Source organism: Cydia fagiglandana, chromosome 5 (assembly GCF_963556715.1).
Source record: "Cydia fagiglandana chromosome 5, ilCydFagi1.1, whole genome shotgun sequence".
Taxonomy (NCBI): Eukaryota; Metazoa; Arthropoda; class Insecta; order Lepidoptera; family Tortricidae; genus Cydia; species Cydia fagiglandana.
The window spans coordinates 9,293,781-9,312,256 of NC_085936.1; the positions used below are offsets into that span (position 1 = coordinate 9,293,781).

General features: G+C 35.3%; 1 protein-coding gene across 1 annotated transcript; it reads left to right on the forward strand.

Annotated features, from left to right (window-relative positions):
* Positions 1–4,155: 4,155 nt before the first annotated feature.
* On the forward strand, positions 4,156–17,782 carry LOC134664417 (centrosomal protein of 290 kDa-like). The gene is given in 33 exon segments (XM_063521043.1): positions 4,156–4,429; positions 4,573–4,645; positions 5,520–5,785; positions 6,256–6,303; positions 6,305–6,392; positions 6,634–6,770; positions 6,880–6,981; positions 7,079–7,366; positions 7,447–7,634; positions 7,757–8,026; positions 8,170–8,315; positions 8,424–8,598; positions 8,724–9,556; positions 9,637–9,802; positions 9,874–10,012; positions 10,112–10,221; positions 10,322–10,498; positions 10,581–10,842; positions 11,159–11,399; positions 11,486–12,155; positions 12,333–12,467; positions 12,651–12,756; positions 12,836–13,009; positions 13,391–13,590; positions 13,950–14,099; positions 14,232–14,366; positions 14,584–14,738; positions 14,923–15,098; positions 15,300–15,460; positions 15,706–15,833; positions 16,124–16,221; positions 16,838–16,972; positions 17,617–17,782. Coding segments are annotated over 33 exon segments (6,381 nt in total). The 5' UTR covers positions 4,156–4,246; the 3' UTR covers positions 17,683–17,782.
* Positions 17,783–18,476: the final 694 nt, after the last annotated feature.

An 18,476-nucleotide genomic window follows, 5' to 3' on the forward strand; every position in this document is an offset into this window, starting at 1 on the left:
TAGGTCCGGGTCTGAGTCACAGTCCGGGTCCGAGTCCGGGCCCGAGTCTGGGTCCGGGTCCCAGCCCCAGTCCCAATCCAAGTCAAAATCTAAATCGCCAAACGTGTACTATGCATCGTTGAAGAGTTCTGTTCTAATCATCATCAGCAGTTCCACTTCATCAAATGCGACAGTTTTTAATGAAAATGCTTGATTTTCTGATGTAAATCCAAAAGTCACTATACGCATGCCTTTAAGGTTTGAGGAGTTCCCTCGATTCCTCATGGATCCCATCATCAGAACTCGAGATTGACAAAAATGCAGCTTATAAACTTATCTTGCTTAACAAACATAACGAAGAGGACACATCGCCAAACGTGAACTATGCATCGTTGAAGAGTTCCGTTCTGATCTTCATCAGCAGTTCCACTTCATCCAATGTCACTTTTGTGAATGTATATGCTTGATTTGTAAATAAAAACACAAAAATCACTATATGTATGCCTTTAAGATTTGAGGAGTTCCCTCGATTCCTCATGGATCCCATCATCAGAACTCGAGATTGACAAAAATGCAGCTTATAAACTTATCTTGCTTAACAAACATAACGAAGAGGACAAATCGCCAAACGTGAACTATGCGTCGTTGAAGAGTTTCGTTCTGATCTTCATCAGCAGTTCCACTTCATCCAATGTCACTTTTGTGAATGTATATGCTTGATTTGTAAATAAAAACACAAAAATCACTATATGTATGCCTTTAAGATTTGAGGAGTTCCCTCGATTCTTCATAGATCCCATCATCAGAACTGGGTTTTGACAAGAACGGGACTAATCTGCATGTACTTATACTTTTTACAAAACATTTTAATATATGTCTAAAACTAAAAACCCTCATAAGGTACCTTTTCCCGTGGGGCGTCACAAATCTAGTTTGAGTATATGTAACGTGGATTTTAAATAATTATCGATCACCTGTCATATGGCAGGTGAAGGACGCTTCGTTCACCTGCCATTGCATCATTCACCTGACTTTTTTGGACAGGTTAACGAGACTTAAGACAAAAGTACAAAAATTTCAATAATATGCAGCTTTAACAGACAGGATAGTTTTTATTCCTAAATTAACACACAAAAGCGATATAACCGCTATATAATTATATAGTTACGAGTATTAGTTGTGGTATCAGTGACATTAACCTGCCGCAAAATCTCATCCACCTGGCAGTTTTAGCCAGGTGGACGATATGCAGGTGATGGGGAAAATGGCAGTTATATCGCGAATACACAAAATGTATTAGCTTGATGAACTCCATACTTAGGCATATAAAACTAAACTATTGTTTACGTTACATATCTTGATAGTAATGCGATAGGTTACATAATTAGCAAGATATCGACTCCAGGATAAAGAGTACTTACCCATTACAAACTCCAATTTCCGATACTTTGTCTTTTGTGTTTTATTTGCGAAGCACAATAACCACGTCTTCGTCCTACCAGGTGATAGCTGATGAGTGACGGCTTCAGCTCGTGCGGAGTGAGACGGGAAAGGTGCGGTGGGGGTTATACAATCGTCGTGAATGTGATGCGCCAGGTGACTGTTAAGAATTGCCTTGGACAAACTTTGAAGCCGAATAACTTAAAATATAAGTATAATATTGTTATGCGATAGTAATACTTTAAAACTTAAGGATATATGTTAATAAAGTACGGTAATGCCGTTAAATTAAGTTAATATTTTGTGTGGTTTTCATAGCTCGGAACATCAGTACCTCGCGTTGGGACACGGCAGGTTAACGGATAAACGTAGTTACAATATTTTTTTTTGTAATCAATATTTATTAAAAATTTTTCAAAGTATTAGGCCTCTGTGTAAAAAGTCTCTCTAAATATGTATTAATTTTTTATATATAAAAATAGTACATAACGAAAAAAAAGTTCTAACATAAACCTATTTACAGGTGGCGGTGCCAACTTTTTGAGAAACGACCTTTTAGAGCTTGTCACTGAGGTGAACATGTCGCTCCTTCGAGCAACACCGGCTTCCGACACGTCGGAAGGGAGGGGCCCAAGCGATATCTCACCGTACAAACCTTTCTGCCATTTTTCGCGGGGGGAAGGTGCACACAGTCGCACTTCTCACACACTTACATACAAAATCCAATCAGAGGCCCTACCGCGAACCACGTTCGACGTGTTGCCTCTCTATGGCACTTGTAAATTCATACGTAAGTGTGACAGGGAGGCAACACGTCAAACGTGGTTCGCGGTAGGCCCTCTGTAATGACGACACAAATACATAGAAAATGACACACGTCAAAGACAAATCTTGCAAACCTCGTTCTCTTTTTGTGTACGGACGAGTGACTAGTGTCACAACACGCACACTAACACATTTTCGTTGAAGTATGTCATTGTATTCTGAGAGATGAGAAGTCGGATTTCTCGCTCGACCGATCCGCAATTTGTACTGAGCGAGCAAAATCGATAAATCCAAAAGACTAAAATATAATAATTGTATTTAAATGTAATTAAACGTATGATATGTAAAAAAAATATTACATGTGAAATGTAACACTTTCTTTTTGTAAATTTGATGTCCCCGACCTCTTTTTATAGCAAAAAACCGAGCAAACAGGCATTTTTGTGCAGCAGTGTTCACGCGCGCGTCTGGACTCGGTCTAGTGAAACATCCAAGTACAACTAGTTTTATTACCCGCGCTAGATTAGATTGACGCGCTAATCTTGTACCTCGGCAGAGGGGAAATAGTGCGAATGCCGCCTCCCTTCCGTGTTGCTCGAAGTGTCGCTCCATAAAAAACATTTCCAATGCAGTTAATATTCTTTTCTCAAACATGCAATGAAATATTGATGTTATGTTCCTTATAATAAGCTGCGAAGTATGACGTTTCAGGTGCGGCTAGGACAAAAGGTCGTTAATGGAATTTCATACACATCTTGCAGGCCTAGGCCGGCAAAGTCCTCTTTTTTAATTTTCATTTCACAGATATTTGTGACACAGCATCGTGGCATTCATCCATTAAAAAAAACTAGAGGCAGTATTTGCTTTATGGTTCGTAATGACACTCTGGCACTACGCCTATAAAAAAAAAACAAAAAACAATGTTTGCTATAATTTGCAGTTTTATTTGTATAAAATCAACATGAACTTAATAAATAATACATTCTATAATTTTAAATTATAAATTTAACTACACAAATAAAAACATTTAAAATATTTCATCTAAACGTTAGCGGTAAAAAGGTCTACTCAAACACGCGTAGTTATATTTTTTAAATTGTTATGGAGGTAAAGTTGAAAAATATTCATTCTGTTTTATTGGATTTATGGTGCGTTGTTGATTTTTTGACTTTAATATGAGTTCCGACGAAATAATGAAATTAATATTAATTGTAATCGTAGGTGCTGGAATTGGCAGCGTAAGCAGAATTGATTTTAAATAACTTGCTGCCTCTGCCGCCAAGTCAAAGACGAAGTATGTATTTGTATATGGTTGCTTATGGCAATTTTATTATTTGAGAAACTAAGAAAAATGGCTTACAGTTTATTAGAAACAGTTTTGTGGCATATTTTAAATGAATGTAACTACAAATTCGTCAACAGTGTGGAAATTATACTTATTTACTCCATACATAAAGCAACGATGTATGTGAAACATGATGTCAACATGAAAGACTACCTATGTAAACTTATGTGACGAAAACGACAGTCAGACGGATACAAGGCGAAAAAATCAAAGATACATGAAAATATACGGGTAGTAAAACTACACGACTCGTGTAAAACATACGCGTGATAATGATATAGGTACGTGTTGGTTATATTTTGGGTGTAGTTTACTTTTTTCTATAAATAAAACTTGGGTTTCGTGGATTTTTTATTTTATTTATTTCATTGCATGTTTGAGAAAAGCACTATACATACCTCGGCGGGAAATGGGGTTGCCCGCGCTCAGACCTATCCGGCCTCGCTTCGCTCGGCCGTCTATATGTCTTCGGCCGGCAACCCCTTTCGTCCCGGCCTCTGTAGTAATGTACTATTGTTCCAACGGCATTGACCCAATCAGAGGCAACCTCAAAGCTACATTATTTTCATATAGCAACACAGATACGGTTGCTTAGCAACGGCGCGAACTTCAAAACATTAAGCTGCGTCACGCTTGACATGTCTCGTGTACTGCAACAATAATATGTTATTAAATTACACATTTTACAAATATTCCCAAATGAATTAAACTTTCAAAATGGTAGAGACGGACTGGAGAGAACTGCTAAGTTTCTCTCAAAGGGAACTCAAAGAAGCTGACAAAGAGAAGCTTTGCGAGTCTTTATCATGGATGGAAGCTGACGATATTGAACTAAATTTTACGGACTTGAAAACGTTATTTCGCCTCGCACAGGATATTCTGAAGTTTAAAAATGAACAGGTATTATATCAAAGTACACACAAAGTATTTTATTTAAGTACTTGACAGAGTCTTATATCTTCAGTTGACTACCCAAACAAAAGAAATCTTGCTACATAACTATATTGAATTTTCTAACAGAAACTTGTTTGATGTTTGATTAGGTAAACAATTTGCTCGGTCAGTTAGAAACTCAAAGAAAAGGCAGCAAAGGCAAAGTGAAAGGGCAGTATGTGGGTAAGTCGAAGTTTTACTTAGTCGGCTAGAAAAAAGGTAAACAATCTGGACGTGTCTATTTATTGAAAAATCACTTTATGAGAAATAAGTGCGGCATATATGTAACATTTTTATGCATCATATACGATTATGTACATTGGTTTGCTTTCACAAGGGGCTATTCATAAATTACGTCATTTCAAATTAGGGTGGGGGGGATCATTGGATGATGGTAGCATGACGTAGGAGGAAATGGGGTCATTCGAAGCATGATTATTGGATGATTTTAGGGGGGGGGGGTCAAAAAACGATAACGTAATTTATGGACATCCCTTAAGTAATATTTACCTACTGACTTTCAAAAAGCGTTTTTCAATTTTATTAAAAGACACGTCAAGATCGCATAGTCTTTATCTAATGCTAAAAATTAACTACCTAATATAGGTAAACAGCGTGGTGCAGAAGGTGCAGTCCATTTTTAGGGTTCCATAATAAGTAAGCACTATCCGTAATTTTCGTGGCATTTTCGAACTGTAATAATAAGTTAGTCTACATCTACTTATTAGATATCTTTTAGACATCACCAAGATACGATAACGATATGTTTAAGATCTAACCTGCCAAATTTGACATTTTTTGCTCGATTCTGGAGATACTCTTGGAGGTACTCTTGAACGATTTCTACAGGATATGACTTAGAGATCCAATTCACGTCTAATAGATATCTTACTCTATCTAACATAAAAGTGACATTGGTTGCCCGAATTGCGCTGCGAAAGAGAACTAGTTGATATCCAAACTATAACGATCTAGAATGGATCTAGTACGTGTCGTCTCTTGTGAATATCTTGAAGTTCGAATACGGCAGTTAATCTTCCTATGTCCCTATTTATAGCGTCACCAACAAGAAGCAACGACAGTGTGTTAGACACCATCGCCGACCAGGAAGAAGTCATTAAAGCAAATAAAGAAATACTCGAACAACTCTACGCCGACATAGCGGAGCTAGAAGGAAAAAAGTCCAAGCTAGAAGAAAGGAAAAACGATGATGACACGGAGTCCAGCAGAGACGCGTTGTCTGAAATGAATGCCGTGGCCCAACTCGAGAACGAGATTACGTTGAAGAATAGACATATCAGGAAACTACTCGGTGATGTCAAGGTACTTTTAGTATAAATATTATATCATTTAAGTATTACAGGATGGTTTGTTTTCTCACGTCTATCTCTATCTGAGCCTTACTTAAGTATTGTGTTATTAAATTCGACATACTTTTTTTATAATCAGTCGCTAAATCATTAATACAAAATGTGTGATTACCATATTCATTTAAAATTTAGTAGGTAGGTACCTATAAATTAATGTGTTTTCACGGAAGTCCCACACTGGCTATTGTACATATAACATATATATAACGTTATATAACACAGTGCGACAGGGGCGCCATGATAGTATTGATAGTTTTTTAATTAGGTATGTTGTCTTTTTTACACGATGTCATGTAACATTTTATAACAGCCAGTAATATGGGACCAGCATCAGAACCAGAATAGAATCAAATACAAATTGTTGTAACTTTAAACGATTTTTCGAAAGAATGTCTTGTATTAGCTTGCCTTTCTCTGTTTTAGGTCTTAGAGGACGACAATAATAAATTAAAAGAAAAGCTTTCAGTATTAAAAAAATAAACTTACAGAAGCTACGGCAGTTATCGAAAATCTAACCGACCAAATGTACGCCATGAACACAGAATGCACCAAGTTAAAAGGTAAATCAATTCAGTTACGAATTATCAAAGGAATAGGTGCCGTTAGTCTTAAATCATTATGACAAATTCCAGTACAATTATTAAACAAGAAAAACGAACTAAAGTATTATAACATAACCTACACAAACACAAAAACTCCTTCACTTCTGAAAGTTTATTAGTTTAGCATTGCCAGAAAGTACGATCGAAAAACAATGGCTAATACCTACTTACATTTCCTTGCTCATTAATTTATTCACAGAAAACTTAGGGTACACTAAACAATCAAAAACACAGCTCTCGGTTGAGATAGAGACTTTGAAAAAAGAACTACAAGAAAGTGAGACGAAGAAAGAAAGTTTTTTGGCAGACATCAAAGCTAAGGCTCAACATTGGAAGGTAATTTACTTAAATGAGATACCAATAAAATATCTTTAGGGACAACTTACTTTTGGTCCCTACCATACTAAATAATACGACCATTTCTCAAGCAAACTATTTTTTTTAGGACGTAGCACGTGCAAAACGAAATGAAATAGAGGCATTGGAAAACGAAAATACAAAATTAAAGGAGGAATTAATTCAAACCCCTAAAATGATATCTCCTAAAGTAAGTGTTTTGTTTTAAATAAATACAACATAAAAATAACTATATAACTATGAATATTACGCAGAATGCATTATTAACCAACAAAATTACTATTTAGCGCAAATCAAATGCAGAAGAATACAAACTAAAAGAGTTACAAGAAAAATTATCAGAGGCTTCACATAAGTTACTGCAATGTGCAAAATTAATAGAACGTTTAAAAGCGGAAAACGAGCATCTAAAATCAACTCTAGATGATACAGCGGAGTGCTCTAACATTGATGTCAAAAACGAAAGTGATGAAGGAAAAGAAAGGATTATCATTAGCAAACTCAAGAAAAGAGTAAAGTCACTGACTACTGCACTATCGGAATCTGATGACTTAATAGCTTCTAGGGAAAAGGAGGTACGAAAGCAACAATTATTACCCAGTAAATATTATTTTAACATATTGTTTAAAAAAACTACCTTACTTATTATTTTCAGTTAGCTGAAATTACAGCACAATTGCAACTGGTTAAAAAGGACGAAGGTGTTAAGGCCTTAGTTGATAGTTTAAAACAAAATAAACAACAGTTAAAAAATAAGAATGAAGAACTTAAGAAATTAGTTAAGGAATTCAATTCGTTAAATGAAATAGTGAACCACTTACAACTTGAAAATGAAACTATGAGGTAAGTCCTAAATAGTCTCTGATTTATGATTACTGTGGCTTTCGGATTTATGTAGTGAAACTAAAGTTTTCGTGTGAAATACTGCTATCAAATCATTGTTATCAAGTTTGTTTTATAAATAGGCAAAAACTAAACATTCCTCCTGGAGAAGCAATCGATTCCAAGGATATTGTAAGTAAATATCAGGCTATTGATAGCCAAAACATGACACTAACGAAGGAATTAAGAGCAATGGAAAATAAACTGGTTTCTGTGGAGCTTGAAAATCGCAGTTTGATTACAAAACTAAATAAATTGAAAAAGTTTATCGTTGACTCTGGGCACGGAGAAGAACAAATTGATGAAATATGTGATGATGAAATGCCTATGGATGGTGGAGGAGAATCTTCTCGGTAGGTTTCTATATTTAATACGCGACTTATTCCATACCAATTTATATAATATTAATTTTATAAAACCTGGTCAATGGCTCGCCGTCAATTTATTATTAACCTTGATTTATGATCAAATTGTAATTGTTAATAAATTATCACAGCTATTTAGCTACAGTTGCTCGGAAAAATGCAAATGAAATTATGAAACGGAATGAAGATAGAGACGCCGAAATGCAAGCTATAACGGAGGAAAATGAGGGTCTTCGTAAAGGCCTGCAAGACATATTGAACTTCTTAAAGGATAATAGTGAGTAATTAAAATTCCTCTAATATCCTCTAAAAATCAACAGCACAAATTCAATTACACCACGTACACACGACGACTATTCCACGTTTGGATTTCTTCGTATTTCAGGTAAAACAACGTCTGGAGTGTTAGAATTGCAATGTCCGAGTTTGGAAGCGGTCTTGAATTCAATGGAAGCTCGGCACTCAGCTGGTTGGTTTGCGCCGCACATGGCAGCCGTTATGGAACTGAAGGCAGCTCTAGGTGGGAGAGACGCTCTACTTACCGCATTGCATGAAGCGAGGTAAGTGCAACTGCAGTAGGTATGTGAGGTGCCTAGTGTATTGATAAGCTAAATTAAAAACCGTCATAACATTAATAAAATTGATATGTCAATTTCCTAACTATTCATTAATTGAATTTTTCTAGGAAAGAGACATTTGATGTGATGGATAAACTATCAATGGAATCTATGAAGGCTACTAAGCTAGAGGAAAAAATATCACAAATTGAATCGACGACAAAATCAGATGCGAAAGATACTATAAATGTAACTTCTGATCCAGATGTAAATATCGGTGAATTTGGATCTTGGATATCTGAAGAACACGATGTTATAGATTTAAACGATAAGGACGAAATTATAAATTATATTTCTAAACGAGACTCTGTGTATGAGGATCAGTTGAAATCGGGATTAGCATATTTTCATAAAAAACTAAACGCATTATACAATAAAATGACAGCACTGGCGGTTCAGGCCGCTGATGATCGAAACAATTGGAGAATAGAAGAAGAACAATACAAGGCTCAAATAGAGAACTTGAAGTCTCAAATAGTAAATAACATGGACGATAGTATAAGTGAAAATTCTCCAGGATTGATCAACATTCCTGATGCTGCCGTTTTAGAACGTAGATGCTCCTACTTAGAAGAAAATTACAGGCATATTAGAACCGTGAATGAAAATATAAGGAACAAACTTTTAGATTGTCAAAGAGATGCTATGTTAACAGCGTCGCAATACGAAATTCAAATCAACAGATTTATTTTTACTGTAGCAGATCTTACAGACAAGTTGAGAAAATCCATATCCATTGATTTATTTTGGAAACAAAATAATACGTTATCAGATGTCATTACAAAATATCGAAAATCTTTAAATGATAACGTAAACGCTCAAAATGAACCGTTTAACTTAATTAAGCGATTAGAAAACGACAAGATTGAAGTATTAAATTCAATAAGAGAATATATCCAGGGTAAGGATACAATTGGCAGATGGTAAGATATTATAGATACATAATTAAGCATGTTCTTTGCCATTTTTTTTTCTTTTTAGAATATTGCAGTGATCAAAGTGCAGCAAAAGATATAACTTCTACACTGTCGGATCTTTTTGAAAAACAGATACAACAGTTGTGTAATGAATTGAATGAAAAGGAGAAAGAGATAAAATATCTACAAGAGAAGAATATGGAATTTCAAACATCGCAATCCAAACTAATGTGAGTCCAACCTAAAATTATGAATAGTATTCAATTAGAAGCACAATAACATGTCGTCTAATATATTGCAGAGATGATAATTTGGCTACTCTACCAAATAAAGATAATGATGATTTAAAAAAACAATTACTTAAAATCATGGAAGAAAACAAGTCTCTCAAGGAACAAAACCAACATACCACGAGCCAATTAAACATTTCATTATTACAAGTAAGTCAGTAGGTACCAGTCGGTTGAGTAGAATTATTTGGGTAGAGCTTAACAGGAATAACGTTGCAAGATCAAGCATTAAACTGTGAATATTTTTAGTTGCAGGAGATTCAATATAAGAAACTTGATAATGACGTGGAAATCAATTTGTTAAGACATCAAATATTAGATTTGCAATCTACTGGAGACAACAGAGCTATTGTGGCCAGGTAATTTAAGGGTATCGGACGAAATTATCATTAATATAATTTTTATTGTTGCTCTATCTAGCTAAATTATTATATTTACTCGTATCATAATGACTTACAGACTCAGTGGTGAAATTTTGATCGCCCATTTGCAAGTCTCAGAATATAAAAAGAAAATTGACAAATTGAACTTAACATTGACCAATGAAAGGCGAATGCGGGTTGAAGCTGAAGAAATGTTCAAAGCGCGGCAAAATGTATTTAATTTATACGCACAGAGATATGAAACAAAATTTAGGTTAGTAAAGTTTGGTAAATTTTATTTTAAACATGGGTTTCTAAATGTACTCTAATCCGTTTATTATTAAATCAACTTTCAGATATTTGTACGACGTGATGCAAGTTCTGCGTCAGCAGTATCAGGGATGCATACCTTTGACCTCTTTAGAGAAATATCAAAACAACTTGGAAGAATTATCCAGAAAAACATTCTCGGTTAATGCTAAATTGAATGAAATAGAAGACTTACAAGCTAACCTTATCATAAAACATAGCGTATATGAACAAATTTTGGATATATCTAAGAACAAATGTTTGGAAGAAGATGATGCGTGCCAACATAAATTACAGCTACTTGTGACGGTATGTATTTTTGATATGTTCTACCTTAGGTCTAAAAAAGTATTTTGAATCACAATCCATCCAATTCCCAAATGCCTCAGAGGGAATTAAAACATTTAAAAATTATGAGAGTTGGACCGTAAGCTGTTAGCTGCTCTGGCTTTACTCGTGCGATTTGAATATTATTTAATTTTTAATGCTAATTAAGGCCATGAAAATTTGAAAAATATAAAAATAGTCACGGAGAATTATGTAGGTATATGAACATTTATGTGTAGGGGAATCCATAAAAATGCATTGATAAATGTTGACTTTTAAAAGTGAAATACGTTTTTAGAAAAGCAAGTATTCCCGAGAAACGGATTATTTGAACAAGAAAATTCACTCACTCGAGCAATCCATCGGTGAAATTACCAAGCATTGCAATTATCTAGAAAAAACATTACTGCTAATAAATCATGGCGTGACTAAATCGTCCACTAATGGTATTATTAGTACAAAACATTCCAATGAAAACGTCAACGCGTCAAACATGGAAGTTGAAGATCTTATATCAGACGATGACTCTGCTTCACGAAGTAAGCATAAAGCCTATTTTTAATACATTATTGTAATATAGGTAAACATTCAAATACCTAATTAAACATATATGTTTCTCTTTCAGGAAGCCTAACGATAACTTTACCAAAGCCAAAAGTTTTAAAACCTTTCGTCGCAAATTCTAATAAAATAAACTCTAATTATGAAAAATATGCAGACATATTGCCTGGCTCTCCAGTTAAAATGCTTGATAAAAAAGAAACGGTAAATGTTCTCATTCAAACCAATTCAGAGGAAAAGAGACGAATCAATAAACTAGCACAAACAGATGAAGATCTGCAAATCTCACATTTGAATAAAATTATAAATGACCTAAAAACAGAAATCGAGAAAAAGAAGAAAGAAATTATTGATGGTATTACATTAGCGAAGCGACAAACTATAGATATTTTAAATTTGAATACTGAAAAAGTAAGCCTAGAAACAAAAATCAAAGATTTACAAAAAGAAAACGATCTACAAGACGCTTTGATTAGAACTTTGAACGCATCTGCAGATGATTTGAGAAGGCAACTTGATAGTAAAGAAATTAAAATATCACAGTCAAATGAAATGGGAGATTCTGTTCAACAAGAAAATAAAGCACTTTTGATTTCGCTTAAGCAAATAGAAAAGGATAAAAATACAATTGTAGAAGATTGCCAAAAGTTGATAAAAGCTGAAAGAGAGGCATATAATAAATCTACAAAAGATCTACAAACTAAGATTTTTGAATTACAAACTCAGTTAGAGAGGTAATAATTAAGTTTTATAATATTATTTTAAATGCCACGGCTTCACTATGAATAATTACGTCATATGTTACCTAGCTACGTCTTCAAAAAGTTTGCTGAAATCAATCAACTAACAAGATAAGATTAGTCTTTTGTAAACATTCTCATTTACCTCAAAACATAACTCCTTAATTACAGAAGAGGCAGTGAATCAGATGCCTCCTACTCCGAAAAATTGCAAGAAGTAGTTGCAAAATATTCACACAAGATTTTAGAACTTGAAGATGAGTGTTTTAATTTAAGAAACAAGTTGGATGGAAGTAAGACTGACCTGTAAGTGATTATCCCTTTTTAAACCGACTTCCAAATCTCAAAAGGAAGAGGTTATCAATTCGGTTAAATATGTTTTTTTTTTATGTTTGTTACTCTATATCTTCGTCATTACTGGACAGGTTTCGATTTTTTTTTATGTTCGGCATTGCAACATAGATGAGTAATTGAAGTTGGTTTTTACAGAGTTTCTTACCAAAATGAAGTAGACCGTTGGAAAAATTTAGCGTCAGAAAGACTGACTAAAATGGAACAGTTAAGTTCGCAATTAGAAGAACGTCATTTTCATGAAGTGAGTTTAATTTCGATTCCTTTGCAACTTGGAATTATTGATACACATTTCCTTTTTTTAATTTTTTTCTGCATATTAGGTGGAGTCATACAAAGCCGAGAATCAGCACTGGCTGGCGCAACTAAGCGAGACTCAGCGCGAGCACCTGGGATTACGGGCCAAATTGTCCGAGCAAAAAGCTGTTCATATCAAACAATTAGCTGATAAGGACGTGCAGATTGAGCAACTACGATCTGCCATTCATACTCTGAAGGTTAGCCTATTGAGTTAATTAAATTTATTGGCATATTTATTTATTTATTTAAACTTTATTTATATATATATATATATTTGTGTTTTATTTTTATTTTGATCATTTGTTCGAAAGGTTTGTTTTTTGTACTAACAACCTATTAAGGTTGTCTCACCAAAGCAGTAATTTGTTCCACTGATTCAGCGACTAGTGTATTATACCTATAAAAACACGAAATTTATTGTAGCGGGTTGGTCTGACCACAACAAACGGAAAATTTGGTGAAACATGGATGATTTGGTTGAAACATGGATAGGTTCCGACCTATAAGTGTTCTTCTGTTTATTTTCAATCAACGGAAAACCTGTAGTCACATCTAAAACGTTTTAATTAATATTACAGAGTCAAATAATGAACATGCAAACGATAATGGCAGTGAACGACCCGAGTTTCGATTTGTCTGCCATAGTGGAAGTAGAGGAAGTAAGCGACGGGGTGTCCCAGCAAGGATCAGAGCGTTTGGAACTTAAGTTCGATTCTGCACTGGATCTGCAAGATATGCATGACGATTCTAGGCTGCCTGCTACTTCGTCAACAATTTGGTATGTTGTTTACCATGTTATCTGGAAGAGATCGCTTTTTAGCGATAAGACCGCCTGTTGTTACCGGGTTCTATTGTTCCACTAAAATTTCTTTGTAATTTTACATGTATGTAAGATGTATGATTATTGGTGCAATAAAGAATATTTACTTTCTTACTTACTTACTTATGTTGTAATACCGAATTAAATGCCACTTTGATGCTACAACGTAAAATTTTTAAAGTATGGCCACCGAGTAGCCCAAACGGTTTAAAAAAAAAACTTTACGTATGGTGTAGCTAGATTCGTCTAAGCTATACATAAGCAGCTTAATAATTTAATAATGAATAGGTTTTTTATATATTTTGTTTATATTCAAGGCAAGAGCCTATAATAGAGCGCCTCCGTCGAGAGAAACAGCTAATCAGCAAGCAGAACGGGATGCTGCGACGGCAGATTAAGGCACTAGCGTCCAGGGAAAGGAGAGCCCGTCTCGACGCACATAACTTGAAGAATCAAGTGTTTCGCATGTAAGTAGAACTTAGCGCAGTACCTACCGTTTAGCAACTATTATGTACCTACGCATGGAAAAGATTAGTATAATAATATCCAGTATGCATTAGATACTGTGCTCCGGACTAACTTTGTCTTACTATTTGCAGTAGTACATCAGGCAGCAGGGTGGCTACTGCAGAAACAGCAAGCCTCCACAATAAAATTGCATCGCTGACCGCGCAACTCTCTAGTGCGAGACGAGACACCAATTCCAGTGTCGCGCTTTGGGATAAATGGAAGAAGTAAGACCACATCATTTAATTTGTAACAAGTATAAAGTTGGTCTCGATGTTCAGTCCTTTAATGAAAATCCTGATTATGTTTTAGTTGTAACAAGCGATGGTTGGGTTGCTGCCTGGGATCAAGTTGACTTAGTACTTCTCGATTGTTAGATAATGGAATGGTGGAAAAAGATTCAAAACTTGTTTGTTTGTTTTAATTTATTTTACCTAATTGTAGAGCACAGCAATCTTCAGATCGCTGGCAGACAAGATACGAAGATAAATGCCAAGAAGTAAAGAAATTGGAAGCCAGCTTGCACCTGGCGAAATCAACGATTTCAAGACTAGAGAAGGAAAAACGCGTCTTGTTGTCAAGACTCAATGAAGTAAAACGTAAGAACTTACTTAGTACCGGTTACTTAGTGAGTTTATTTTTTGTAAATTAAGTTACTCACAGTAGATAATTGTCAGGCTTAATAAACAGCTTATATAAGCAGGCGAGCTATGGATATCCTCTCACACTATACGAGTATGCAGAGTTATTTAAAAAAAAAGACCTGTAACATTTTAATTTCAGAGGAAAGCAAGGTTCTGGTAGAGAAACAAGAAGGAGAATACTCGGAGAAGTCACTTCGTGAGCCAGAAACCGATCGTTACGATTCACCACCACCGCTGCCGGTATCTTCTAGAGCACTCCTTGATAGGGTGGAGGCTCAGCAGAGACGGATCGCTGCTCTAGAAGTTGCGGAAAAGGTTAGTATTGACCATCTCTTTTGTCGTTCTCGTATCTTTCAGCTTTCTATTACTTGCGTCAACTTTTTTATACGACGTGACCCTCACTTATTCTTTCACTTGGTCTATGTTACTGCTTATGGGTTAACCTTTATCTCTCGTGCGTTCTATCCTCCCTTCCAAAATTTAGAGAATGCTACTATATCTATTCTTACGTTTCAGGGCAACGAGATCCTAGTCTCAGAATACGAGAAAAGCTTAGCCGAAATCACTGTTCTAAAAGGACAAGTTTTGAAGTTGGAATCATCGCTCTTAGAATCACAGATTCGAACGCCGATGAAGACCGTACAGGAAACGCAACCGGAATTAGACTATTGGAAGAGGTAACCTTTTTGTGTATCCTTCCTCTTTGCATCATCCCGTTTGCATCTTGACAATGTCACTGTCTTTAGTTAGGTATTCTAAATTCTCATGCCGAATACACATTGGACAATTTAAGGGACGTATAAGTATTATGGAGTAATGAGATAGCCGTATCGCGTAGCAGACAGGATGATCTAAAAAAATCGTGAGTGCGATAGGAAAAGCGGAGATTGTTTGTTTCTTTCTACATTAACTCGCTTTTCAGCTACTGCGAGATGTTGAAGGAAGAAAATATGAACCTGACTATGAGGATCAACAGTATTGAAACAAGCCCGACCAGCTCCCATCAACAGCGGGTTAATGACCTCGAGCAAACAATACTTACGTTAAGAGGTAGGTACCTACTTTTAGGCGATTTACACTTTGCGACTTTATGATTTTAAACGTAAACTGCGTTCCTCTTCTAAGTTATTCATCTAAAATCATGTTATTGACGTACTGTGCACAAACACAACAAAAGTTTTGCAGTAATAGAACGGTGTCTACAAAATTACATTAAATATGGGCGTAAAAGTAGGTGCTCTGGAGAGGGGCGCGCATTTTAATAAGGGTTCCTTTTGTAACTTTTTGGTACGGAATTCTAAAAATGTTTTACGTTTATTAATTATATTTTTTTCTGTTAGGCTTAGTGAGTAAACTCCAGTCTGAACAGAAGTCTAGCGTGCAAAAACGGACAGAATCCAGCTCGAGACCCAGCAGCGGGCATAGTGGAACAGATAAGGTAGAGCTATTTTCATACTTTGCAGTTAGAGTCTGTTCAGAAAGAGAAGAGTCGTGGAATGTATTAGTCCTCATACATTCCACGACTCTTCTCTTTCCGAACAGACTCTATGATGTTGTTCTTTATGCAGATTGACAATATACTCGTATGACCGTGTAAATTTTAATAAATTTAAAAAAAAGAGTCTCGCTGTAGTGTAGTGTAGCTATCAGTGGCGGCGCGTCAAACATATCCATAGGCAAGCCGGGGCTAATTTGGCTTACATATTTCCTTTATAACTCTGCTCAAACGTCCAAAAACAGGCAAGCCGGTGGGAATCGGCTTTTATGGACGCGCCGCCACTGGAAGCTATAATAGTGTTGACCACTCATACAACTACGTCAATGCTTTATTGTTTATGTGCTCGTACACCTGTGGCACCTAATGCGAAGCTGAGTGGATGTACAGAGGTCAAATAGTATAAAAAAATATGGGCCCAAAACGTTCACATTTTTCGTCGTCATGCGTGATCTTCCATTTTTCTAGTTCCGTGCTCTTCGCATATGACCATATATTATCTTATCTAAAAATGTGTTTCAAAGCATACGAAATGTAATTCACGTTTTACATATTCTAGTCTCGTCAGCTCGAGCCGTACCGCGTCGAAATAGCCAATCTGAAACGGACCATTCAAGACAAAGACCTATTGTTGGAGAAGTCCAAGGAAATGCTGAAAATCGCCGCTGAAAGAGAGGAGGATCTGCTTCAGGAGGTATTTCTGAGTGATCAATTTAATAAAATTCTATGAAAATTAATCTTTATTCATTTCAAGTCTTAGGTTTTTACTATATGAATATAAAAGTAGAATATAAAAACCATTTACAAAACAATACAAAATACATATAAACACGTAATTAAAAACCTAACCTAAGGTGAAGCCAACAGCGGGGCAAGGCCCAAGGTGGTTAGAGGCGCAAAGAGAGAGAGGAATGACGATTATAATCGCCGTGTCCAAGATTAACGCCATCTGCATATTATTTATCCATAAAATTGGAGATAGTACTTACTTACCTATTTTAGAAACCATGTTTATATTTATTTATACCTTTTGATCCTTCGTTGTAGCATTGTGAAATTTTGACAGGAATGAAATGTAGGGAAAAGGAACATAATAGTTATTTTTATAACCTTTAAAATTTTAATAATAAAGATTTTAACGTTTATTTTATTTGGTTAATAATAATTAATAAACAACTTTTTTGTAGAGGTTTTTTTTAGTCTTTTTCTCACAACTGTGGCAGGAATTATATTTTTGGGTCTTCATTAGCTATAGTAGCTTGGAGGAACCTAAATAATAGTAGTGTCCAATAAAATATAAATACATGCTAAATCAGTTTTATTTTTCTTTTGTTTTAGAACACATACTTACGTCGACGTTTAGAGGAACTCACCAAACGCCCTGAAGGATTTTTATCTGCTTAACTTACTTACTATTTTTACTATTGCACGCTGCATTCAAATAAATGTAAACATAATTAATGATTAAGGTAATATATAGGCATTTTTTATATTTTTTTATGAATACCTAGTTTTTTTTACATGAGTATCGGCTCGATTCTGAAAATGAATTAGATCTCTACTAGACCTCAACAAGTTACGATATGGATAATTTAAAGATATTTGTAAGATGGATATGTCAAATTTGACGTTTCCGTGATTCTGGAGGTCCTCTTGAACGATTTCGACAAGTTATGACTTAAATATCCAAGTCACATCTAGTCGATATCTAATGTAAATCTAGTTGATCTCTATATCGTCTCTCGATCTTGTGATTATCTCGTTTCCCGAATACGCCTGTGTGTCACAAGTTACAGATATGACCTTGATTACTTGCATCATAGATATGATACGGAAAACTATTTATAACGTCTTATTATTACCAAGATAACAAATAAAAAAGTTGAAGTATACGTTAGGCATAGACCTAACGTACCTATTATAGGTAGGGTAATTGCGCTACTTTCCGTCCATGCTCTAGTTTTCGGCCACTTGACAGATTAGCAAATAATATTTTTAATTTGCTACTTGCGGTATCGCATTTTTATATAGATAGATTTAGTGATTGCAATAAGTCCAAAGTTGTAGGTATGTAAGTTTATATTCAAATTTCGTCAAGTGGAGACTGGAGAGCTGGACGAAAACTAGCGCAATTACCCTATTTATATCGTAAGATCGTATGTCAGAGTCTGGACATAAATATCAAAGCTAATAGGGTA